The following is a 25,736-nucleotide window of genomic DNA, read 5'->3' as shown; positions in this document are numbered from 1 at the left end:
CTCTCCTATTGTTTTGTGGGCAATTTTGTAGGAAAATAGGACCCACCAGAGAGGTGCTCCTAGATAAGAAACCTGCCAAATTACAGATGAATATCCTGTATCTGGGAGGAGTTTTTTTATGTGCTAGGTGTCCTTAAAGTTGGGCGGGGGTTTTTTTTTGTGGGGTAAGGATTCGCTTCCCTCTCTGCTGTTTTACAGGCAAAAACATTATCATGAAAATGGTATACATTGTAGAGGTATCTCTAAGAAAGCGGTCTGCAGCATTTCCAGAAGAATGGGTGTAAGGGCTATGGAGTTATGATGAATAGGGTTGAGGGGAAGCCTTAGGCTTCTGTTCTGCCCCGTTGGCACTAAAAGTCATAGGAACTGAAAGCAAAACTGATTTGACAGGAGTGGATGTGTGAGTATGTGACTAAGATGCAAAAGGACTTTAGCATCCCACATTTTCCCAGCTAGCAGTACTAGCAGGACTAGCAAAGAGCACAGATAAGAACAAGATGATGCAAGTTACAAGGTGATAATTCCACCATCCCTTTCCCAAAACACTGTGATTGGAGAGCTCTGGAAAAATCATTCCCTCTGATTAGAAGCTAGATCTGTCAGTCACCAAAGAGCTGTATCCTCCTCCCTCTGCCCATTCTGCTGTTTTCCTTATGGCTAATTTCTCTAGAAAATCCCTGCCACAAGTCTCCTAAACCTTTTCCCCAGAGACACTCAGTTTTTCTTTGTTTACTAATTTAAATATTCCGGTAACTGAATCACTTTTGGCTCTGTCTGATGTGCTGCTGTTGCCATAGTTTTAAAAAAACAAGACCTATAGCTTTGGTTTCTACAAATACTCTGCCTTTCAGAATCCATAGTCTTCCTTACGTTAAAAATAACAGTTGCCCATTGAAAATGATTTTCCATCGAGGCATTTTTCTGACCAAACTTGTCTGTGTGTTTTGTTGCAGATCCCAACTATCTCATGGCTAATGAACGCATGAACCTGATGAACATGGCTAAGCTGAGCATAAAGGGCTTGATTGAATCTGCTCTTAATCTTGGGAGAACTTTGGACTCTGACTATGCACCCCTCCAGCAGTTTTTTGTAGTGATGGAACATTGTCTCAAACATGGCTTAAAAGGTGGGTGATTGTGATGGCAAACCTACTTGAGTGATTAGGTCCACAATGTTAAATTGCTATTCCACCTCTGCATGTGGTCACTTTTTTTTTTTGTCCTATGCACAAAGCTGCCCACAGAAATAATACTTATGTGGGTGTTATTTTATTTAGCATATTTTTATTCTGCCTTTCTACTATTTAGGTCTTCAAGGCAGCTTACACAGATGTTGGACTAAAGTTGTTTTCAGTCAAATTAGGCAGGGGCAGGTTTCTACGTGAAGGTGTTCCCACCCCTTAATTCTCTTAGGGTCTAGAAGAAATCAGCAGACTTTCTCACTCAGTGATCACTGTCTGTTCTGGAGGTCCAGTCTACCCCCTGGTATTGCCTTCCAGCAATGCCACAGTGGCAGTAGCAGGACAAAGAGAGACATCTCTGTAAAGTGTGTCACCCTGGAACAATATGGGAGCAAAACAGATAAGTGTCCTGGTCACAGCCATTCCTGGCACACAGTTCTCTTTGTAAGCACCTGACTTGATGGCACTTAAGAGCCAATCACAAGAGGAGAGAAAGAGAATTGCCCTCCTGCCTGCTGATAATCAGGTTCTTCAGAAAATTGAGGTTCTGGAGCCAAAACCAGCCCCTGAAGGGATGCCAGCTGGCCCACCAGTTGCAGCCTAAAAGGGGGTGAGTGTGCAAGTGTTGACTCACAACCCCTCTTTCACTTCTCACAAAAATAGTTCCTGTCTCATCATGCATACTGTAGCAGAGACTTCTGTACTGGTTGCTATAGAGCAGTATTTTTCCATTAAAGGCTTAAGCAAACTTTTCTTTTATAATGAGTCTGAATCCTGGGACAGGAACTATTTTTCCACCTGTGAGAAGTGAGGGAGGGGTCAACACTTGTACGCTCACCCCCTAAAGTGGATTTCTAGCAACTTCTGTTGCCAAAGATGCCTCTTCCTGCACAACTCTTATACTTCTAGTACTCACCATGAAGTTGTTGCAGCAAGTGCCACACTTTTTAACAACAACGAAAAAGAGGTGCTGGTACTGCTGGTACTGCATACCCTTGAGTATCCCCTGGGGAAAAAAGCACTGCATTACAGTATTTGCTGAAAAACTGCACTGGAGAGACACTCAAGTCTGAAAACAGGAAATGAAGAAACGGGGGGGGGGGGGGAGAAACAGGGGGAAGAAAAAATGAACTGCTTCTTTCTTCCCGTAATTGCGTACCTGCTGCCTCTGCATGGCTCCTTGTCTGAAATAATTACACTGTTCGCAGAAGGATTATAGAGCACAACAGAGCATAGGATAAAGGTGAAGGAGCAGTGTAAACAGATTAATATTTTGGGTGGGCTGTTGTATATGATTTGTATTTCTAAGGCAATTCACATGATCCCATTGTAATTTTAAGATGTTGATTCAGATATAAGGAGTAACAATGCTTTTATCTAGCCAAGAAGACTTTCCTGGGCCAAAACAAGTCATTTTGGGGACCTCTGGAGTTGGTAGAGAAGTTTGTCCCTGAAGCTGGAGAAATCACAGCAAGTGTTAAAGATCTGCCAGGGTTGAAGTAAGTGAAGACTTTGTCTACCCTTTCAACAAGAAGCTGGTCAGGCATTTGCCAGGGATGCTGTAGGGCAGTGGCCATAACCAGAAGTCTATTCAGCACACAAATAGTTAGCAACTTGCCCAGCTTTCCACAGCTTCTCTGCCTTCAGTTTAGCTGCCTGTTTCCTGTCATGTCTGAACTGGACTAAAATGTCAACTCTGTGTGCGACAACAATGAACCAGGCAAATTCAGCATTGCAAATTAAGAGATTTGAAAGCAATAGCAAATTTTAGAAATCTGTTGGGCCATATTTGGAATATTATGGTTCTGATTCCCCCAACTAAAAACTAATTTTCTTGCATGGAGCAAGAAAAGATCATCTTAGTGAGCTACAGTCTGCATCACTAAAATAAAATATTGTCTCAATTTTACTATTTATTTTGGGTGTGGAAGTTGGAATGTAGATTATATAACAGCATATATCTTTTTGTCTCTGGTATTGATAGGACGCCTGTGGGTAGAGGAAGGGCATGGCTTCGCCTAGCTCTCATGCAGAAGAAGCTTTCTGAGTACATGAAAGCCTTGATAAACAGAAGGGAAATTCTCAGGTTAGTAGTTTGCTGCTTCTTGACCCAGAGAAGCCTTGCTTTCAATAAAAGGGGATTTATTGCATAAGCAAATTGTTCTCTGAGGGTATCTACTCTGTGCGCCTCTGTATTCATAATTTGACTCATTGTTGTTCTGGCACTTCCAGAGGTTGTTTTGATAGCAGCATGGGTGGAATGCATAATCTTGTTTGGAGACTTGCTAAAGTGTCATGATTTCTTTGAATACCTGCCTGCCAGCATTGAGGGCTCTAGAAAGGAACTCAAAGGTTTCCCGTAGACATGACTTTACTCTACACCAAGAAATAAATGTGTCCACTGTCACAAATTTTTGAAAGCACTTGAAATTTTACTAGACATTTTACTGTAGAAAAATAAGATAAATAGGTTCCTGTCTGCAGGCTAACTTTGCATATGAAATGAAGTGAGAGCCAGTGTGGTGTAGTGGTTAAGAGCGGTAGTCACGTAATCTGGGAAACCGGGTTCGTGTCTCCACTCCTCCACATGCAGCTGCTGGGTGACCTTGGGCCAGCCACACTTCTGTGAAGTCTCTCAGTCCCACTCACCTCACAGAGTGTTTGTTGTGGGGGAGAAAGGGAAAGCAGAATGTTAGCCACTTTGAGACTCCTGAAAGGGAGTGAAAGGCGGGATATCAAATCCAAACTCTTCTTCTTCTTAATCTTGCTGGCAGTAAATGGATTGCAGTTCAGGAGAGTGGGAATGCACAGCAGCTGCCCATTCTAAACTCTGTGGGTGTGTTTGTGCATGCGCACATACACATTCTCTCTGTTTGCTCTTGAGCCACTATAGGTCAGAAATACACATATAGAATCATAGAGTTGGAAGGGACCACGAGGATTGCCTAGTCCAGCCCCCTGCAAATGCAGAAATCTTTCACCCAACATGGGGTTTGATCCCAGGCCATAAGATTTAGAGTCTCATGCTCTACCAACTGAGCTATAGAGCGTGGACTATAGACCGATTCAGTGTAAATAATGCATGCGGTGACTGCCTTCTGTTTTCTTTTAAAAGAATATAGTTATGGAAACCCATTTCCTTGCTCTTAATGTTTTTGGAATTTTGAAGCTTTCTCTAATTTTACATGCCTGTTAGTTATTCACAATGACCTTGATGCAAGCAAGCTGTTCAGACTTCTAACATTGGCCTCCTCTTGCACATGTGTCATGATCCCATCCTGTACATGCGGTCTCATGAGCCATGAAAGAAAAGTTTCCGTTTTAATCCTGAAATGACGCCATGGCAAATACTGGAGCTTTTCTACCATGACCCCAAGTACTTCCCGCACTTACTGCTATTTTCTCTTAATATAACATCCAGGATGAAGAAGAGCCCTATAAAACTTGCTGACTGCTTTCATAGAATCATGGAACTATAGAGTTGAAAGGGACCCTGAGGGTCATCTAGTCCAATCCCCTGCAATGAAGGAATTCTGTCTACAGCTGTCCCAGGGTGGGCGCCAACCACCAACCTTCTGGCTTACAGACGGACACACTGAGCCATTGTGCAATCTCTGAGCCAGTGTTGTAAAGTTTTGATTGGCTTGACATTTTGATTTATTTCTTTTAATTCTGAAGGCCTATAAATGATATATTTATAAAATTCACTTTATTTTGCAATGAAAGTGGACAGGAAAATAAAACTTTAATCAGTTTATCTTCCCTTTTGCAAGTTCTCAATGGACAAAAAATGGGGCAGCCATTATTTTTTTCCATACAGTGCCACATAGCATCATTCCTGGGGAGAGGCATTTTCGTTCAGCCACTCTCAAAGTGCAGAGTAGCCAGGAGACTGTAGGTAAGCCGCTTAGTGAATGAAAAATGTTTATAGAAGGAAAGAAGGCATTCCTGGCCACCTTGCATAATTGTTTGCAATAGAATACCCCCTCCAAAAGCAAGGTATATTCATGCCCCTCTGAAGTTATCAAAATTGCCCCACAAATCTCTCTATGTGTTGAGGGATGAAGGATCTGTATCAAACCCTAATAATCCTCTGCCCCATTCTCCTAGCCTTGTTTTAAAGTTGGAATCCCTGCTTCCTGTGATTGAATAATGTAGATAATTGAACAAGGATTCTCTTGCAGAGTGACTGGCTTGGCTTCCACTGCCTCCTGGCTAATCATCACAAACTATAGTAAAACTTAAAAGCTTTCTTATCAACTCATCCACTAGGCTGAGCAGTACATAACCATGAGTAGATTTGTTGATATCTGGAATATAGTGATGTGACAAGCTTTATCTCAACTTGTTTTGCAGTGAGTTTTATGAACCTAACGCGCTAATGATGGAAGAAGAAGGTGCCATAATTGCTGGTCTTTTAGTAGGTCTGAATGTAATTGATGCAAACTTTTGCATGAAGGGTGAAGACTTGGATTCACAGGTGATGGATATTTTGTTCCCCTATATACTCTCTTTAGTTGTTTCCATTTGGCTTTTGAAAAAGTAATAAAAAAGGAGAAAAAAGGCATGACTGTGATGCAATTTGGCTAGTCAGTGGCTGCTACACAAATCAAGATTCACTGAAATCTAAATAAAGGATTTTCCTACTGGTTGAGGTTTTTTTGGCTTAGGGAACTAAGATGGTATGGTTTTCTATTTTCTTGGCATTTATCAGTGAAGAGGGTTTTAGTTTTTTTAGGTTTTACTGTATGTCTGTTTCCATTTGAAACAATATAGCTGTTCTCTGCACATCTCTAAGCAGCCGTTTCTTCATTCTTGTTACTAGTTACTTTAAACTAGTAAAATAGCCTGGTAGTTTCTTTTCCTTTGTTCTGATTTGAAGTGAAAGCAGAAAAAGGAAGTCGTCTCAGAACCAGGTGAAAACATCCTCAAGGGCAAATCTTTGTGCTTTAAAAAAAACCCAATTCTGTTGTGTTGAGCAAACACACATTTTTCTGTACAGAATCACAATTTTTGAAAATTTGTATTTTAAAATATTGACTTGCTCAGTGTTCATGATTTATTCTTGGACTTCTGAGAAAGTCGAAGTATGATAGGAGGGAGAGATGTGAGGGTAAGTGAGGAGCATTCAAAACATCTATCTGTACGGACAGCTGACTGTGAAGATGCCAAGCTAAGCTGCCCTCCTCAAGCAGTGTGCAAGTTCTTCCATACCATGGGGGCTAGAAACCTGCATGTTTAAGAAAGTTTATGGGATCCATATTCTTTGCTGGCTTCTAGATTTATGAACATAGAATTGTAGAGCAGGAGTCACCAACATTTTTAAGCCTGTAGGTGCTTTTTCAAATTAGAGAAAGTGTTGTGGGCACCACAAAGGCACTGCATCCAAGTACACATCACAACCTCTTCTGTTAGCTACAAAAGAATGCTTTTTTCAAGTCTAATTTCTGAAGGGTAAGCCTTCCCTGTGGGTGTCAGGAAAGCGATATGTGCACCTGCAGGTGTTACGCTGGCGACCTCTGTTGTAGAGGATTGGTAACCGTGTCTATTTTTGAACAGAAGTAGATCTCATTTGCATTTTCTGTTCATATATATTTGGATGTGGCCTGGGGAAAAATGTGTCGGCTATGATCTGTTGTCCTACCCTACTTCTAAGATGCTGTCTGCAGAAGAACTGGACTGATATTAATTTAAATATAGTTCCCATCTTCCCTGGGTATCTGGGTTTCATTCTTAGTAGGAAGAAACACACTGATGGCACACTGCGGCCATGATCCAGCGAGATGAATTACCGTATTTTTCGCCCCATAGGACGCACTTTCCCCCCTCCAGTAATGAAGGGGAAATCTGGGTGCGTCCTATGGGGCGAATGCAGGCTTTCGCTGAAGCCTGGAGAGTGAGAGGCATCAGTGCGTACCGACCCCTCTCGCTCTCCAGGCTTCAGGAAGCTATCCGCAAGCCTTGCAAGCCCGGTGGGAGTACCCGCGGGCTCACAAGGCTTGCGGGCAGCAGCCTGCAGCCCCTGCGAGTGTCCGCTAGCCTTGCGCGCCCAGCAGGAGGTCCTACCGGGTGCGCGAGGCTTGGGGCGGCAGCCTGTCGCCCGAAGCACGGGGAGCCCTCCGGAGGGCTCCCCCTGCTTCCGGCGAGTGTCTGCAAGCCTCCCGCGCCCGGAAGGAGGTCTCGCCGGGTGCGCGAGGCTTGGGGCGGCAGCCAGGGCTGGGGGGGGGGGAAATAATTTTTTAAAATTCATTTCCCGCCGCAAAAATGAGGTGCGTCCTATGGGCCGGTGCGCCTTATAGGACGAAAAATACGGTACTCACTTGCATGCAGTAGTGTGCTTTCACTGGGGTTTTCCCCATATGTTTTCATTTCAAACAGCTGTTTAAAAGACCATTGGTGATGTGAGAGCTGCTGCTGAAAAAGTAGAAAATAGGAAGATCTGAGCACGCAAAGCTGGCTCATCTACCTGATTATTGCCCATGTAATCATAATAAGGCACTCAATTTTTCATGCAAGAAGAAATATAGTTGTGTTTTGACCTGAAGCATTACTGACTTCTCTTGTAGGTTGGAGTTATCGATTTTTCAATGTACTTAAAGGATGGGAACAGCAGCAAGGGAAGTGAGGGGTAGGTAATCTTTCTCTGGACTAGTGCATCAGAATGTTCTATGAAACTATATATTAGTTTGAACTTAACAATTATGCTGCTTTGTACTTTCCCTCCTAATAATAGCCCCAGCATTCAATTACAGGCTTAACACAATCTCATTAACCTTTTGGGAGACATTGTAACCAGTATATAAATTCAAAACTGTTTTGGGGTGGGATCTGCTAATATTAGTGTTAATATTGAAGCCTTGAAGGTTTACTTCTTTCCTGTACTAAAGTGATCTGAATGCCAAAATATTTAGTTATGAAGTACAGAAATGGAGCCTGAAAACACGTGTGCCTATATTCTTTTCTGTTAAAGAAATTTAATACAGCAGCTGTGACTTAACTTACACAGATGCAAGATACTGTATGAGAAGGTGTTGACAGAAATACTAGCACAGTTATTAAATTAATGTCCCCATTGGTTACTGCTTCTGTCACTTTATTGTTTAGTTTTTTAAATAAATTATCTTTTGCTTTTGTCATGTTTGCTCTTCATCATTCTCACTCATACATACTTGGAAATCAAGGTTTTGCTTTCAGCGGTTCAACTTAAGTCTTGTTTGAGCTTCTAAACTTACAACATGCAAACCATGGTTTGGAGCTACTTGTCAGCTTTTGAGTTTTCTCAGCACTCAGCTTGACGAATTCACTTCTGTCCTTGTGGTACAGCACTCTCTGGATTTTGAATGCTGGACAATGAATGATGATCATAGGCTTGTTAATTGAGACATCATACCAAACAATAGCTAACAGAAACTTTGGTTTGCAAACACATTTCAAACCATGTTTTTAAATTCTGGTTTGCTACCTGGTTATAAGCCATTGGTTGTCCATTCAGATATCACACCAAACTCTACTTAAGCTTCGAATAATGTTGGAATTCAGTCCAGTTTATCTGATTGTTATGGAATGGGGTTATAATGTTTGCTAAACTACAGTTGCTTTCAGTCTTTTTTCTTTTCATAAGTACAGCAACAATAGAACGAGTCCCCCACCTCCCCATCTGGTTCATATGTATTTGAAATATAATGTTGAGTTGCTATTTCTTATTATTAATTGTTTCCCAATTCCAGAGATGGTCAAATTACTGCAATTCTGGACCAGAAAAATTATGTGGAAGAGCTGAACAGACATTTAAGGTAATGTGTAGTTTTCCTATATAATTATGACCTGTAAAAGACTTGGTTTGTTAATGTTGAGTTCTTTCATTTCAGTATAATTACTGCAGGTCTCTTAATTTCACAGTGCCACAGTCAATAATCTGCAGGCGAAAGTTGATGCTTTAGAAAAATCCAATACTAAACTTACTGAGGAGGTAGGTAGAAATCAAAGAAATGTGCTTTTTGTTCATGTTTGGGAGGGAAATATGTTTCAGGCATTAAGTTAATTAGGGCTGAATGTTTGATAATTTTTCTCACATGGAGGGAATACCTCTTTTGTAGTGGAGCATGATGAGGCAGATATAAAGGTAAAGGTAAAAGACCCCAACAGTTAAGTCCAGTTGCGAACGACTCTGGGGTTGCGGCACTCATCTCGCTTTACTGGCTGAGGGAGCCGACATTTGTCCGCAGACAGTTTTTCCGGGTCATGTGGCCAGCATGACTAAGCCACTTCTGGCGAAACCAGAGTAGCGCATGGAAACACTGTTTACCTTTCCGCCGGAGCAGTACCTATTTATCTACTTGCACTTTGATGTGCTTTCAAACTGCTAGGTTGGCAGGAGCAGGGACCTAGCAACGGGAGCTCACTTAGTTGCGGGGATTCAAACCACTGAACGTCTGATTGGCAAGCCCTAGGCTCAGTAGACCACAGCACCACCTGCGTCCCAAGGCAGATATGGAACCCTGTAAAAACAAAAACAAGCATCAAAACGCCTGTGTGTATGCAAATTGTATGCATATTTTAGCAAGTTAATGCAGGATGGCTGACCAGCTAAAAGCCCAATCCTATTTGTATTTACTCAGAAGTAATTCTCAAACATTTTACTAGTACAAACCAAACAAATAACATTATGGCCTGGAGATGTCAGGTAAAGGACTATTTTGGTACAAGACTTGGCAGACACCTACCCCAAGGAAGGCATATGTTGGTAAGGACAGGAATCCTGAACATGGAATGGTAGGTTAGAGGAAGCAGGAATATGAAGTTGTGGGCAGAGTGGTCCAAAAGGCCTGATCAGGGAATCCAGCACAGGTTTGGGGAGCATGAAAGCCTGGGTCTTGGTTTGAGGCCATTAAGAACTGTCAGGACCAGAGGTTGCTACACCTTTCTTGAGCAACCCGTCACAGCTATCTTCTACTGGCCAACTTTTGTATGTGTAAGATTTCTCATGATTTGTCTTGGCATTAAGCAATAGGAGTTCCACAGTTGCCCTAGTCCAAGTTCATTTTAACTCTTGACCAAGAAAGTCACAAAAAGTGTTGTTTTTTTCCACTTGTTGCATTGTTCTCATTGACACATACAGCTTGCTGTTGCGAACAACAGAATAATAACACTGCAAGAAGACATGGAGCGAGTCAAAGAAGAAAGTTCATATATTTTGGAATCCAACAGAAAGGTCAGTGTGTTTGTGTGTGTCTAGCAACTGCAGGTAGATCACGTCCCACTGCGTCACTGCCATGGAGTTGCCTGTACGCAGTGCAACTTACTTTTCTAGGACCTGAAGGCATTTTACTGCAAAGTACCTTATTTCTCCTGTTCTCTGTCTTTGTTATACTGTGATCTGTCCTGTATGTGTATTGACGTGCCAAATTATAGAGCTCCCCTTGGAGAACTTGGGTTGCAGAAGGATCCTCTTGCTGTCATTTGCATGCATTAAGATCTGAATGTACGCTATCCATTGCGAACACACACTGATATTTAAATAATTAGTGTGGCCTTAGATATCCTAATAGCTGCACAGATAAATTATCAAAGATGATGTTTTTGCATGAACTTATCCAAAAAAGAAAGATCAGAAGTGACATCATTTAATCATTGTGATATTTGTTGAGTACCAAAAACACAACAACAAAACCCCATTGCTTTTTTGATTTAACAGCAGGTACCCAAGCAAGACAGAACTGCAGATGGACATGCCCTTAGTGAAGCACGGAAACACTTAAAGGAAGAAACACAGCTGCGGCTGGTAAGTGGCACAGCTCAACTCTCAGGTCTAAGAGATTGTTACAAGCCCTGAATCTCTTGCTGTACTGACATTTTCCCATATTAATGGAGAAGTAGCATTCATGGTAAGCTGGATTCTACTTAATCAGATGTGAGAAACATCACTTTGATAAAACAGAGCGGAGCCTACAAAGGCTCGCCTCACAATAAATTCAGTAGCATTCAATGTGCTAAACTAGCACTGCTGCTCTTCTGGAATTGTATAGAAAATTCACCTTTCATTTTCTGTGCCGGAGGAATGGACAATGTGGGTAGATTTTTCATATTCCAGATTTCATATATATGTATGTATGTATGTGTGTGTGATTTAGGATGTGGAAAAAGAGCTTGAGGTGCAGATTGGAATGAGACAAGAGATGGAACTGGCCATGAAGATGCTGGAAAAAGATGTCTGCGAGAAGCAAGATGCACTGGTGGCACTCAGGCAGCAGCTTGATGATCTCAGAGCCCTAAAACTCGAACTTTCCTTCAAGCTTCAGGTAAGCAAGCAAGACCAGGTTGGCTGCTAGGTCATGACTCACTCCTCTTAGCTTTATGGTGGAAAATATGCAGGGTTTGGATATGAGACACCAAGGTTCAAATGCTTGGTCAGCCTGAAGTTCAGGAAGAGGACCCTCGGCATTCTCAACCTCACTTGGCTTGCATGGTTAAATGTTATTACATCCCCTGAACTCTTGCGGCATTGTATGCATAAGAAAGAAACATAGTGCTGCAGTGTAGCACAGCAGTCATCTTGGGCCCTGCTCTGTAGGGTAATTTAAATGTGTTTCTCTGTGAAAGGACACTTAACATCATCTCTGTACTGCACTGTGCTCCTTTTACAATTTCTCCACATGGAACTATCTGGGCTGGAGCAGATATCACAACAGCTACACCTTACTTCTGAGTAAGAGGTAGGGAAAGAACTGGGGGGATTTGCGCTCTTTCCTCTTTCTGTCTGTCTCTCTCCCCCCCCCCCCATCTCTCTTGCTAATTTTTCCCTGCCATGGTTCAGTGTTGCACACGGAGTGCTTATAATTCAGCATTTGAATTCAGGGCCTGTTGCTTCTCCCTTATTTGGTTAATCATAGTTATAGTGATACCATTTAGTCTTGCACAAGCTTTACATAGATAAGATCAAAAGCCTTGAAGTAAACCTTGTGTTGAGAATCTTAAAGCCTTCAAATTTTAATTACTGTATGTTCAAAGTGTATTTACAATAATGTAAATTATTTACATTATGTAAACATTATTTACAATAATGTTTGGTCCTAGCTCCTGCCCACCTAGCAGTTCGAAAGCACGTCAAAGTGCAATTAGATAAATAGGTACCTTTCCGGCGGGAAGGTAAACGGCATTTCCATGTGCTGCTCTAGTTTCGCCAGAAGCGGCTTAGTCATGCTGGCCACATGACCCGGAAGCTGTCTGTGGACAAACGCTGGCTCCCTCAGCCGCAACCCCAGAGTCATTTGCGACTGGACTTAACTGTCAGGGGTACCTTTACGTTTACGCCATTTCAGCACAGCTTTGTGAAGCTGGTCGTTGCAATTTCAGTTCTGTAGCGAGGCACTGTGGCCAGTAGTGTGATTTGGCAAAGACCATGCACTCAACTTATGCTTGAAATAGGACTTGAACTCGTGTCTCCCTTTTTTTTGTCCTCTGGGATTTCCAGGTCTTCATTTTAAAATCACTAAAAACTATTCAGTGTTTGTGCATTTTTCTCTCAGTTTGGTACTTCAGCATCAACAATACTCAGTCAACAGCAAGATGCAGGTGACTGCTGCATAAACAAATAAGGATGGTGTTGTGACTTTTTGCCTTCCTAGAGTTCTGACCTGGGAGTGAAACAAAAGAGTGAACTAAACAGCCGCTTGGAGGAGAAGACAAACCAGATGGCTGCTACCATTAAACAGCTCGAACAAAGGTAAGATTGAAACTTGCTTAGTAAGCAAAACACAAAGTTGGCCTTCAGTTGGGTGTTTTTTAAAAAGATACTCTTAATGTACGTATTTTTTGGATATTTGAAAATGGAGCTTAAGCATTTTCAACCTGGTGCACTACAAAGCATTACCCTGAAGAAGCAGACACAAGTAATTTCCTCCGTCTCCTTTGTGTATAGTGAGAAGTTAGGTAAAGTGGGCAGATTATCCAATACGTAACCTGGAAAAATGAATTTGGCCTAGTGAGGACTGCATGGCAGTCATGGGTATGGCCACATCACACAAACATGCACTGTTTCTCTCTCACACATACATACACAAGATACGAAGCTCCTCCTCCTTTAAATGATCGATCTGATGACTGGGGAGGGGTTGATTCACATTCCCATCAGGCTGCTGGACTTGGCAGAAAGGTTTAAACCATGCCTACTTTCATTCTCTCCTTTTTTTTTATCGCTGCTGCCAAAATTGAGGAGTTCTTGATGAGACCAGAGAACTTGTTTGGAAGGGCCACCCCAAACCAGGGTGTAGCTGCCCCTGATTGAACGCTGAACCTTGCAAATACACCAGGTTTAGCCATGCTGAAATATCTATCGCTATATCCACTGCTGTTACTGAATGGAAATCAAGACCGGTTTCTTAACACATACATAGTTGTTGTTTGTATTTTCAAGAAAAGCATTGACATTGAAATATATTGTCAGATACCTGTTGAATTAACTGGTGTTTTCTTCTGCTGTCAATTTCCTCCTCTTCTCTCCCTCCATTTCCCCCTTATCATCTCCTTATCATCATATAGTGAAAAGGATTTGGTGAAACAGGCAAAAACCTTAAATAGCGCAGCAAACAAACTGATTCAGAAGCCCCATTAGGCTTTTTTTTTTTGCAGCTGGTCGCCTCACAACTCTTGACATCTCAGCTCAGTTATGAGGGGAAAGCAAAAAGAGATTGAGAATTTAGATGTCAGACTTAAATGTTGTCACCTAAAGTTGACTTGGAATTTGGTGGATTTCTTTTTCTTTCTTTTTTTTAAGCATCTGTTTTGTTTGGAAATAGAAAAGGTAGCCTATAATCTTCCTTCCCTTAGTTATTTGTTGCTTAAACTTTACTAAACTACAGATGATTTGACCAGAACCTACTCCATAAAATCATAAGTAAAAACAGATTTGTGGGTCTGTACATACAATTGATACCAAGTGTATACAGCACAAGCTTTTTACTCTTGACAGGATATTGGAAAAGTGTGAAGCTTTCCCCCTGAAAATTCCCAGATTCGTGGGAAGCTGAGGTAGTTCCCTCTGTTTCCCTGTTGTGAAGTGTATGAAGAAAATACACACATGGAAGTTAAAGCAGTTGGGTGCCTGCTGCAAGCCATGAACGTTTAGCTTTTCTGTCCCATTTGATCTCAAGACCAGGACAAGCTCACGTCGGAAGAACTTTCCATTAGGAGGGCCTAGTCCTTGTTTACCAAAGGCTTGTCTGCATTGCACGTTTCCCACCCCCACCCCAACTGTGCATTTATCACAAATTTATGTAGACGGAAAGTGGGTCTGATATGCACAGTGCGCTCAGCGCACAACTCAAAGGATGCACCAGTTCACAGATATTGTGCGTCCAACCACCCCAGCTGAAATGGGGCAAGATTACACTGTTTTGCTTTATAGCAGAACAAAATATGTTTCTGCTTGGACTTGCTCTTTTCACCTTCTCTCAATTGCATTTACATACAATTGTCTTGTTCGGTGTCTTTTCCCACCTGCCCATTCCGATGATCCCACAACCCCATTATTTTGATATAATCCACTGTACATGAACGTAAGGAAATATCCAGAGGAGGGCAGTAATAATACAAAACAAATAATGCAAACCAAAATTGTAATGAACTGTAACCAGAATATTTTGCAGTGCAAGGACGCACTAAGACAATGCGCCAATGCCAACCATTTTGCATTAGAGAAAGACATATTCATTCAACCTTCTCCAGTGACATGGATGCAACGCCTAGTCACTAGCTATATTTTAAAATTGAAATCCCTTTTCGTTTCTGCATTGCCTTCTACCTCTGCCTTCATTTCCCTAAAAAATAAACAGTGGTTCTCTTTTCTAGAAGGACTCTCATAATAGGTGTGTGTTATCTTCTCTTCCTCTTTTAGGAAAGATGGAATAATGTATTTTGCAGAACAGTTCATTATGGTTCTTACCTTGTTTAAGAGGATGAATGGAACTGGTAGTGTTTTACTGCTGGTCAGTCATTGACTCAGAGTAGCTACAGCATACGATAACTAGATCGTTATTGCTTAAAGTTGCCTTTTGATCTTGTTAACTTTTGATTCTAAGTGTTTGGTTCAAACAGGGGACTTACCGAAAGACCGACTAAAACCTAGAAAGCATAGGAAAACAGCTTGCTGGAACTCAAAATAACATTTTTTGTTTTGTTTTGGGATTAAATTAGGGGTCTTTCTCGTGACTGCAAAAGTTCACTGTGCTAGTCCCTTAACAGCCTTTAGTGTGTAGGGAGTCATTATCAATATTCGTCCAGTTGTCCAAATTAGTTTTATAGTTTTAAATAGTCTGTTGTTCTTTTTTAAGTTCCCTCCCTTGGAAATCTCCTGTTTTGTGTTCAAGCAAAATGGGGAAAATTGACTTTTTAAAAGATGGGGGAGGGGAATAATTGGCTGATTTTAGAATCTAAGGGGCTGAATCTTACTCTTGTATTCCTTGTAAAACTGGCAGAGCAGCAGATGTTTTGCTCTTTTCCTTTAAAATAAGAATCCTTAAGAATTACACTTTAGTGTGGCATGTTTGTAATTGTACCCAGTTAATTTGGAGCAATGTCTATTTAGGCACCAATTTAAATTCCATCCTAAAGTAAACATGTTTCATTAAAATATCCAATTTGGTGGCTAGGATTATTACGATGCCACACCCCTCTTGTAGTTAGGATGTAGCTTTCACATGACCAAAGGAGACTTGGCTGGCTTAACATAGGCTGCGCTATGATTATCATGCTTCGAGAGGACAAGGGAACAAATACACAGCTTCCGAATTCTAGCCCATAATTCCTTCTGTTTCAAATGTCCTTTGAAGTCATGCTTCAGAGTCATACCTGGTTCCTGCTAGTTGGCCGTAGGATGCCTTAGTTTGAGTGAGAACAGAGGATGGTCCCTTAGAATAATGGTTGGAAGCGGAAACTGTCGCCATCTTAGCCCTTCAGAGCATGGTCTGGTGGACTTTGTTCTGGTTAAGGAAGAGAAAATGTTATTTTGCTGATTGATCTTGACGGTGATTTGCTAATGAGCCAGTCCCCTCTGTCCCTCTCTTCTCCACACCGTTGGCTTGAATTGCTGTGCTTCTGCCAGCCACTCACCAAGAAAGGGTCAGGATGTCAAACTGGGCACATGATACAGTTTTTCATACTTTCTGTAAGTTGAGAGGTTGTGACAGTGGGGTGCTTTCAAGGAAGCGATAACTCCATCAGCATCCTGAGCTGGTAGATGGAGGACTGTGCCATATGCCTGATTAAATCACGTTTGAGTCTGTTTCAAGATGGTAATTCAGAGGTGGACTGGCATATGTGATAGCTCCAGAATTTTTGCTGAGTGACTGCCTCTATTTGTCCACCCTACAGTTAGGCCACTGTGCTGAGTATATGCCACATAGCTGGTGAAAACATGCAGTCTGAAATCAGCCCCTCTGTTGTGAAAGTGCATTTCTCTCCCTGCCCCCACCCCCAATTGCAGTGATGCCTCAAGTAGGTTGGGAAGCCTAAATACTTGTCCACGACTTTGTATCCACTCTGGATCCGTGTGTGTTTAACCTGATGTAACAGTTGTGGAAGAGACCAGACAAATGCACTAATTTCTTAATATAGTAGGTAACCCATGATGCAAGTTCCAATTACTTGTATAAAGCTGCAATGTAACGTAAATTTAAAAGAAATGATTTACAAATACTGTGTAATTGAGATTTGCTTTGACTATGGATAAAAGTGATGTTTTATGTTTATCATCTAATGACTGTAAACTGTAGTTATAGAATAAAAAAGAAAAAGAAAATAGAAGTTTCTTCTGCCTGGTTCACCTCCATTTTGATTTTTCTTTAGATTTCTTTTGGTTCCCCCTCTCACTTCCTGTTCCCATACGTTTCCTCTCATCTTTCATTGGGCTCAGTTTTTTCTTTAATTTATTGTTTAACCTCAGTCTTCCTCCCCACCATGGCTTTTGTTTTTTATCACAAGTTCATGTGGCTCAAATCCAGATTGCAACATGCAGAGAAGGAGCGTCAGTCCCTGGAGGAAGACAATCGGCTCTTCAAGCAGGAGTTTGGGGATAAGATCAACAGCCTTCAGATGGAGGTGGAACACCTCACCAAGCAGCGGTGAACAGAACTGATTTATTTGTGTGTCATTTTATTGAGCAGCCTTTTTCCAGCTCGGTTGGAACATCTTGCATGTGCTGCGTATTTTGCAGGGTTCCTCACATGTTGTCATAGCAAGCCTCTCCAAAACAAGGATGACATTTTGAAATTTCCAAACTCTTAAGTTCTTGTTTGCGTAAGTCCATATACATCTTTTAGTAGAATCGTAGAGCTGTAGAGTTGGAAGGAACCACTAAGATCATCTCATCCCACCCCTGCAATCTTTTGCCCAACGTGGGGCTCAAACCCACAACCCTGAGATTAAGAGTCTCATGCTCTGCTAACTGAGCTATCTCAAAGCTTAAGGCTGAAGAAGAGCTTTTCCCCATTTGTGTAGCCAGCCAATGTAAGTCAGTACAGACGGACCTCGGAAGTCAAACGGAATCTGTTCTGGAAGCCCTTTCGACTTCCGAAAGGTTCGGAAACCAAGGCGCAGCTTCCGATTGGTTCCCGATTGCACAGGCATGCCAGAAACAATAGCGGAAGCCATACCGGATGTTCAGCTTCTAAAAAAAAAGAAAAGAAAACCGGAACACTTCCGGTTTTTGATCGTTTGGGAGCCGGAACGTTCGACTGCCAAGGCATTTGGGAGCCGAGGTATGACTGTAAGTCGTATGGCTTTTAAGAGTTGTCTCCTCCATCTTCAGCAGCGGCCTGTGTGCTGTGTGCCTAGAGATCTGCCTGGATTGTCACCCATGTGTGCAAATCCGTGGGCCACTTTAGAGGAACCACCACAAGTGAATGTATTAAACGATTCTCACACAAACGGGCATACTCATTCACCACGCGTTATGTTCTTGGCCTTCGTGATACTAGTGCACAGCTAATATTGATCCTCTACCTGCTCATGCAGGAGACATGAGAAATCATAAGCTGTGCATAGAACCTGCTAGTCTCCATGCAGGGGAAGTGCTGTTGATGCACACTGTTCCTGTGTGCAGTGGTGAATCATGGCTCACGTGCCTCTGGGTTTACCCATGTCTTTCTGTGTTCACATTGAGTACATAATGATGCCTTTTGTCATGGATGCCTTAGTTGAGATTCCTGCATTGCAGGGCGTTGGACCAGATGACCCCCGGATCCTTTCCAACTCTACAATTCTACGATTCTATGTGCTCTAGCAATTTTAAAATGAAATGAAATTGGTCAATGCAGGAACATAGGAAGTTGTCTTATACGGAGTCCGACCATTGGGCCATCTGACTTAGCGTTGTCTCCAGTGGCTGTCTAGGGCTTCAGGCAGGAGCCATTTCCAGCCCACCTAGAGATGCCAGGGATTGAATCTGGGACCTTTTGCATGCAAACCTGATGCCACACTGCTTAGCTGAAGCCAGCAAGTCTAGCGGAGTCAGAGGAGGGCAAGGCGCTTACAGGCCTGAGGGAGGGGTTACAATCTTGGCATTGGGATGGGCCAAGGGTGCAATGCCGTTTTCTTCAGAGGGGTCGCTTTTGAAATTCTCCATCTGGAGCATAAAAAATAGGAATCCTTTCCTTCTTTCAGTGGCCTTTTTTATCGGGTTAGTAAACTACAGCTTGTCCTTAACACACTTTCTCTCCACGCTGCTACTCCAGGGGCCAGCTGGAACTGGAACTGAAACGGGAGCGAGAGCGATGGTCACATTTCCACTCTGGAATTCAAGAGAACAGAAGCTTGCACAGCCAAAGCAAAGGATTCCAGAAGGCCGGATTTAAAACAGTAATGTTCTTCTTCTGCTTCTTGGTGCTTAACTGTAGCTTTAATTCAGTTACTCTTTTTAACCTGTTAGGATTCTTCTTATTTTTTACTGTTGCTGTTGTTGAGGTTTGTGTTTCCTGTTGGTCACAGTAACGCTAAAGTATACTGTATCAGCTTGCGGTGATTCAAAGCTGGTGAATTTCCTGCATGGACATTGCTAGGTTGTTTAAAAGGGCGCAGACCCAGAGCACAAACATGCATTAGCTAATCTGTAGGTCTAAATGTAAATTTAGGTCTTTGAGTATACTTGTTTGTTTATAAGCTCTTTATATACCGCCCTTAAAAAATAAAAAATCAGGGTGGTGTACAGCAATATAGAAACATTAAAGGAATATTAAAAGCAGTAGAGAAAAATAATTACCATTACTGGCTGCTCAAGAATATTTTAAACAACTACATTGAGAGATGTCTTTAAGTCAAAAGTGAGGGTGCTGGAAAAGTGTCCCACAGAACGGGACCTGCAACGTTTAGTGCCTGACTTCCGGTTAAGATGGTGAGTGGCTAGGGTCTCACTAGCACCGTGGCAAGTAATGTGGTTTTTTTTTAAGTTAAAAAAACAGACGGGGGGAAGGGGCAGGTGACCTGGAGCTTGGCCCCCTGAACGGCTGCCGATAAAATTCCCCTGTGCACGTGCAAATTGCATGTAGGTAAAAGCAGCCTGCAAATCGTCCATCGATCCTCGTGTGTGACGATTGCAGCTGCCTGTTTTGTTGCATGCATATGAGTAGCTGCTGCTTTTCTGCATTTGAGCTTACAGCAAAAAAAGAAAAAAGGAAGAGGTATATGTTGTGTGCATGCCTCTGCCTCCTGGCCGACTTTAAAACTCTGCACTGCTTACAGAAATTTTAATATAAGCTGTTCTGTGAATTTCTAAAAATTTTAAATAAATCAAGATCAGTTCAATTCGTGAGAACTAGAGGACAGAGCCTACTCATTAATGACGTGTATTCTGTGAAACTCCCTCCTTTTAATTGATGTAATTTTATTTGATATGCTGTGGAGGAGGGTGGGGTGTACTGCCTGAATCATATTTAAAAACATTACTGTTTACTTAAAAAAAGAGAGAGATTTAAATAGAAGGACATTTTATTGTAATCTTAAGTTTATCATTGTTCATCTTCTTGGGAGGACTTTTTTCAGAAAGGCATAGATGTTCGGTAATAGTCTGGCAGCTGAATGGACACTAATCTGCCAAGATGGTTCGGGAACCCCCTGAAACTGATTTGGGGGAGTCACAGCAAAGAGGAGAGGGATGTTGCCCATTTTAAATAAGTGTGCAAGTGATCCTTCAAATACACTGGTATGAAATCATTGAGTGCTTTAAAGGTTAGTAAAGGTAAAGGGACCCCTGACCATTAGGTCCAGTCGTGACCGACTCTGGGGTTGCGGCGCTCTTCTCACTTTATTGGCCGAGGGAGCCGGCGTACAGCTTCCGGGTCATGTGGCCAACATGACTAAGCCGCTTCTGGCGAACCAGAGCAGCGCATGGAAACGCCGTTTACCTTCCCGCCAGAACGATACCTATTTATCTACTTGCATTTTGACGTGCTTTCGAACTGCTAGGTTGGCAGGAGCAGGGACCGAGCAACGGGAGCTCACCCCGTCGTGGGGATTCGAACCGCCGACCTTCTGATCGGCAAGTCCTAGGCTCTGTGGTTTAGCCCACAGCGCCACCCGCGTCCCTTCTTCAAAAGTCCCCAGAGTAACACACGCACATGGCAATTTCTGTTACCACAATTCTCGTTATTTTCTCTTAAGTGATCTCTAGTTCTTCTAGTAGTGGTAGGTAGTTTCATGGTGGCCAAAAGTTTGTGGATTCTGGCCGTTCAGGAAACTAACAGCTATTGCTGAGGGGAGGGGAAATGGACACTGCAGATATTATTTCTTCTGTGTTCTTCTTTGATCCTTTAGTATCTGTTTGTTCTGACAGGATGCAGGCAGCAAACACCTGGAAGGAGAGTCTCCGTGGAGAACACCAATAAAAGAGGGGCAGACAGTTCTTCCAAGCAAGTATGGACCATATATTCAATTCATACTCTCTTTGATCATACAGGTGTTGGTGGTTATGATTCAGTGGTTTTTCAGCTAATAAGATGACTTCTCGTATGATTTCTGTAGACTCACACACATGAAATTTTATCTGATGTTTGTCTGGGACATCCTTGCAAACAATGGCTGAATTTAGACAATTGTGATCCAGACATTTTTCAATTATACTATATTTGCACACCATTTTTAGCATGTGTTCCAGGCTATGATAAGTACTCTAGGGAGGATACTTAGCATCCCATAAGTTATGCTGAAGGTGGCACATCTAGAGAGTGAGCTTTGCTGTGAGCTTACAGTTGCTTTCTTGCAGGGCATTGGATGTCCAGATTCAGGATGCCAGATTCCCTCCAAATTGCTTGGCCATTGCAGTGGTTTTTAGTGGGCAAACAGAAGCTTAGGGAAATTGTGGGGTCTGTTCAGGTAGCATATATGTCATAGGTAAAGGTAAAGGGACCCCTGACCATTAGGTCCAGTCGTGACCGACTCTGGGGTTGTGGCGCTCATCTCGCTCTATAGGCCGAGGGAGCCGGCGTTTGTCCGCAGACAGCTTCCGGGTCATGTGGCCTTCCCGCCAGAGCGGTACCTATTTATCTACTTGCACTCTGACGTGCTTTCGAACTGCTAGGTTGGCAGGAGCAGGGACCGAGCAACGGGAGCTCACCCCGTCACGGGGATTGGAACCGCCGACCTTCTGATTGGCAAGTCCTAGGCTGTGTGGTTTAACCCACAGCGCCACCCGCGTCCCATAGAGGCATATAATACAAAACTCCACACATTGTGGTGGCTCTTCTAGGGAAGTGTTATTTGAACTATTGGCTTGTGCTGAAGTGTGAAACAAGCAACTTTCATGTAGATGTGCTCATCAAAGTGTTTTATGTGTCTTAGTTCTGACAATTGTAGAAAGCACATCTTAGTTTCTGGGTCCAAGATGTGGACAAGCAGAGCTCTCTTGTAAATCTAATCAGATGCTTACTAAGTAGCTTGAGGGCTTTGTGTTTGGATTTTGAGAGTTCATTTCATGGTGGGCTGGTAAAAACCTGGGAGTTCATAACTTTAATTTTATGGATTGTATTCTACCTTTGACAAGCTTGGTATGAGGCACGGACAACCAACCCTACTTTATGTTTTGAGCATCTAAGTATTATGAATGCATGTGACCACATTACTATTATGACAAATCAGAACAAACTTAATAGCCAGCTTGCATTAGTTAAGATGTGGATGAAATAACATTCAAAGTTAATGTCTTATTTATCTTCCAGGGCACCTCCTATCTTGCAAGAGGAGCATGTAAGTCATCTATGTTGCTTATTTTAGAATAGTCAATAGCCAAGAGCTTTTAATATGCGGGAAAATATTTAAGATGATAAATTGCTAAAGAGGCTGAGTAGCTTGAGTGGTGTGCAGATGGTTTGGGGATGCTGACATGTAATTTTGTCTTTGACTTATTTGTCAAAAATCAAGAAGTTGGTTTTAGAATGTTGGCTTATAGATTTGAACGCTTTTGTCTGTTTTTGTAAATTTCCAAATATTTGTGTATAAATATTTTGAGCATTAAGTGAAATGTTGTGTTCTGGACACCTGCCTGCTGTAAGCATGTACCCTCCAGACAACAGAAGCAGTGTTAGAAAATTATTTTGATAAACCATAAAATTAATGAAGTAACTCCAGTCCGTGCAAAATTCCTGTTGTTGCTTTTGTATTATTTGTAGCCCACCCATCTGACTGGGTTGCCCCAGCCACCCAGAGTAGTACTGAATTTAGTTTTGTAGTAAGTACCGTATTTTTCGCCCCATAGGACGCTCCGTCCCATAGGACGCACCTAGGTTTTTTTTGGGGGGGGGGAATAAAGGAAAAAAAATTCCCTTTATTTCCCCCCCAAAAGCAGGTCGGGGAAACAGAACCAGGTCGAGGAACAGCGGGATGGCGGCGCTGCGCCTCCCTGCTGGCCCCCGAGCTTGTGGGGTTGGCCGATGTCTGCCCGGTGCGAGGGGCGCTCTGCATCAGGGCGCCCCCCCTGCGGGACGGCAGGCTGCTATCCGCAGCGTGGGGAGCCTTGCCGGGAACTCCTGCAAGGCTCCCCACGCTGCGGATGTCTGCCGACCCCTCTCGCTCTCCAAGCTTCAGCAAAAGCCTTCATTCGCCCCATAGGACGCACCCAGATTTCCCCTTCATTTTTGGAGGGGAAAAAGTGCGTCCTATAGGGCGAAAAATACGGTAGTCTGGGAATTGCCAGCTTAAAGAGGCTGAGTCTGAATTCTGTGTATTTTAACATGGGGGATAATACTGACTTACTTTATGGGATTGTTGATAAGGATTACACAGCTAGCCAATGCATATGAAGTGCTTTGACCACTTCAGAGTACTATACAAATATTACTATAAAATGGTAAATTCAAATGAGTTCTGCTTCAGTGTTCAAAGCGCACAAACTCAGAAGGGGAAGTAGTGAGTTGGGAGCCTACTCAGCTCATCTGAGATTTAAGTCCGAGTGGGAGGGCTTCAGCAAATTGTAAGCAAAACATTCACATGAGACATCAAAAGGCTAGAGGGGAAAAAAAGCCTAACTGTATGTTTAAATGATAACATGTTTTTCAATTATTTAGGAGCAGCCCCTTGGACCTGGCAAATTAGAGTTGTGCCAGCTATGTCAAGAAGAAAGCACACAGAGCAAAAGAAAGGTAAAATTAAACAGAGTGGCTCACCTGCTTAACTTGGGGAAACCATCTTCTGCCCCAGTAGTGTACTCGACAGCCTTTTGTAGGAATAACAGATGCAAACTTTTTGACCACTCTCATGACCTGCTTTATGGGGGTTGTGCGTGCAGCAATGTGAGGAAGGAACTGCCCAACCTGAGCCCGAAGGACAGGACAAGCTATTAACTTGAAACAAACACAAGGCAACTTGAGATTCTCTCCTCCTGCTCCCTTGAGGAGGAAATGTAATGCTGGTTTTAACTTCCATTTGTTTTTCTCCCTTCTTCAGAACACCTGCAAGAACTGTGGCGGAGTGTTCTGTGAAGACTGTTCAGCAAACGAACTGCCCCTTCCTTCCAGCATTTACCCAGAGCGGGTCTGTAACCTGTGCCACAAGCATCTGATGCAGCAATATTCGGCAAGCCCTTCGTAGGACTCCCAACAGCGATAGGCAGCGGTCCTGTCAAAGGCAGCTTATTTCTACCAGACGGAAGCTTCTGAACGCTGCAACATCTTGGAGAGTTATTCAAAGAAACACCTTTGTCTGCTTTTGCAGAATCAGAGTAGGTGTTGGGGTGGGGGCTGTGAATTGACCAATCAGCCCTAACTTTTAAACCTTTAAAAGACCTGGGTGAACCACTCCCGAGTTCTACCCAGATTCTGACATGCACTGGTGTTACGGATGCTTTAGAGACGAACAAGCATTAGAAGCAGGTTCTGTAAATCTTGTTTAGTTTTTGAAGACACAGAAGATATTGGTGGAGGTGTATCTAGACACTGCTCCCTGGGGGATAGCAGTACAACCTGAGCATGGGTGCCCATAAGGATAAATAGGACTCTTCCTACCATGGCAGTCTTTTTAATTCTCTAGTGCTTGTAGGGCCCATCACCTACGCAAACTAGGCATGTGTCTTGCCTAAGCCACTTCACCCTTTATTTTCAGCCCAGGGCAAGGACGCTGAGCCACTCTCAGTCTGATTTCCTAAGAGCGAGCTATGCGGATGTACTCTGCCTTGCCAGCAGACCTGTGCCCTCGCTCTGGATTACAAAACCCTCTAGAGGACTTGGTGGTGCATTCTACCCATGTTTTATAGCCTACAGAATTGCACATATGTGTGCAAAAACGTAGCCGTTGAATAAGCTCCACAAGTCTTTGGCACTAAATTAGGTGATCTGTGAAAGCAAACTACAACTGATTGTCTGGCCAAAGATGAAAATACCACAAATAAGTTTGTTTTTTTGCCTGAACTTCTGGTGTTTTTTTTAGGGTTGTGCTTTATACATGCTGCTGCTTATAAGAATGCATTGTATGTAACCAAAATATTTGAAAGAGAATGTACTGTGCACAAAAATTATCTTGACTGCACAAAAACTCACATGTCTGGTGGCCTCTCAACTTGGGAGTCTATATTTTTGCAGAATACCCACAAGGACAGCAACCGATTGTAAATGACTTGACAATTTTTTTGCAAAGCTGCTTTTTCAAGCTGTAGATTGACACAATTGACTCCCTATTTATGTAAATGTAAATTTAAGAAGGCATTTATCGCTATACTGCTGCTTACCCATAAAACAATGGATTTTTGAAAACCTGTCATGTGTGATATAGAATATACCTTGATCTGAAAAGATTACTCGGCAGCAGAGGTTAACTCTTACAGTGGTGGCTGCTTTCTTGAACCGTAGACCACAAAGTGTGTTGTGTGAAGAGACCTACTTGTACTGGAAATTAAATCAAAACTGCACAATGTATTTGAATCCGTACAAAACTGCTGTATGTTTTGTTTGCTATGTTTTGTTCTGTGCAGACAATCTTTACTATAAACATACTGAAATTTTACATGGCTTATTTTATGATACATTATATGGAGTAGAAGGGTATGTGGCTTTAAGTCATGACTGGTCTGAAGTTCCAGCTATA

General features: G+C 42.5%; 2 protein-coding genes across 9 annotated transcripts in view; both read left to right on the top strand.

The window, feature by feature from the left end:
* Nucleotides 1-25,655, top strand: part of RUFY3 (RUN and FYVE domain containing 3) — a gene marked incomplete at its 3' end in the record, with an annotated part of 50,180 nt that extends 24,525 nt beyond the window's left edge. For 4 of the 8 annotated variants that reach the window (XM_082236435.1, XM_082236436.1, XM_082236437.1 and 1 more), the window contains 17 exons: nucleotides 954-1,127; nucleotides 2,563-2,680; nucleotides 3,166-3,267; nucleotides 5,538-5,661; nucleotides 7,748-7,809; nucleotides 8,909-8,974; nucleotides 9,081-9,150; nucleotides 10,300-10,392; nucleotides 10,876-10,962; nucleotides 11,312-11,479; nucleotides 12,806-12,903; nucleotides 17,177-17,296; nucleotides 18,908-19,031; nucleotides 21,001-21,080; nucleotides 22,382-22,409; nucleotides 23,726-23,800; nucleotides 24,105-25,655. In XM_082236435.1, the coding sequence (XP_082092561.1) occupies nucleotides 954-1,127; nucleotides 2,563-2,680; nucleotides 3,166-3,267; nucleotides 5,538-5,661; nucleotides 7,748-7,809; nucleotides 8,909-8,974; nucleotides 9,081-9,150; nucleotides 10,300-10,392; nucleotides 10,876-10,962; nucleotides 11,312-11,479; nucleotides 12,806-12,903; nucleotides 17,177-17,296; nucleotides 18,908-19,031; nucleotides 21,001-21,080; nucleotides 22,382-22,409; nucleotides 23,726-23,800; nucleotides 24,105-24,248 (1,733 nt within the window). Of the gene's footprint in view, nucleotides 1-953; nucleotides 1,128-2,562; nucleotides 2,681-3,165; nucleotides 3,268-5,537; nucleotides 5,662-7,747; nucleotides 7,810-8,908; nucleotides 8,975-9,080; nucleotides 9,151-10,299; nucleotides 10,393-10,875; nucleotides 10,963-11,311; nucleotides 11,480-12,805; nucleotides 12,904-13,718; nucleotides 14,744-17,176; nucleotides 17,297-18,907; nucleotides 19,032-21,000; nucleotides 21,081-22,381; nucleotides 22,410-23,725; nucleotides 23,801-24,104 lie in introns of those variants that run through there. The other 4 variants (XM_082236439.1, XM_082236441.1, XM_082236442.1 and 1 more) reach the window with 2 other exon arrangements.
* Nucleotides 1-25,736, top strand: part of MOB1B (MOB kinase activator 1B) — a 244,326-nt gene that overhangs the window by 158,071 nt on the left and 60,519 nt on the right. The window lies entirely within an intron of this gene.

This window comes from Podarcis vaucheri (assembly GCF_965113315.1).
Source record: "Podarcis vaucheri genome assembly, chromosome: 9".
Classification (NCBI taxonomy): domain Eukaryota; kingdom Metazoa; phylum Chordata; class Lepidosauria; order Squamata; family Lacertidae; genus Podarcis; species Podarcis vaucheri.
Note: the sequence above shows the minus strand (reverse complement) of the source record. Positions and strands in the feature narration are given on the sequence as shown.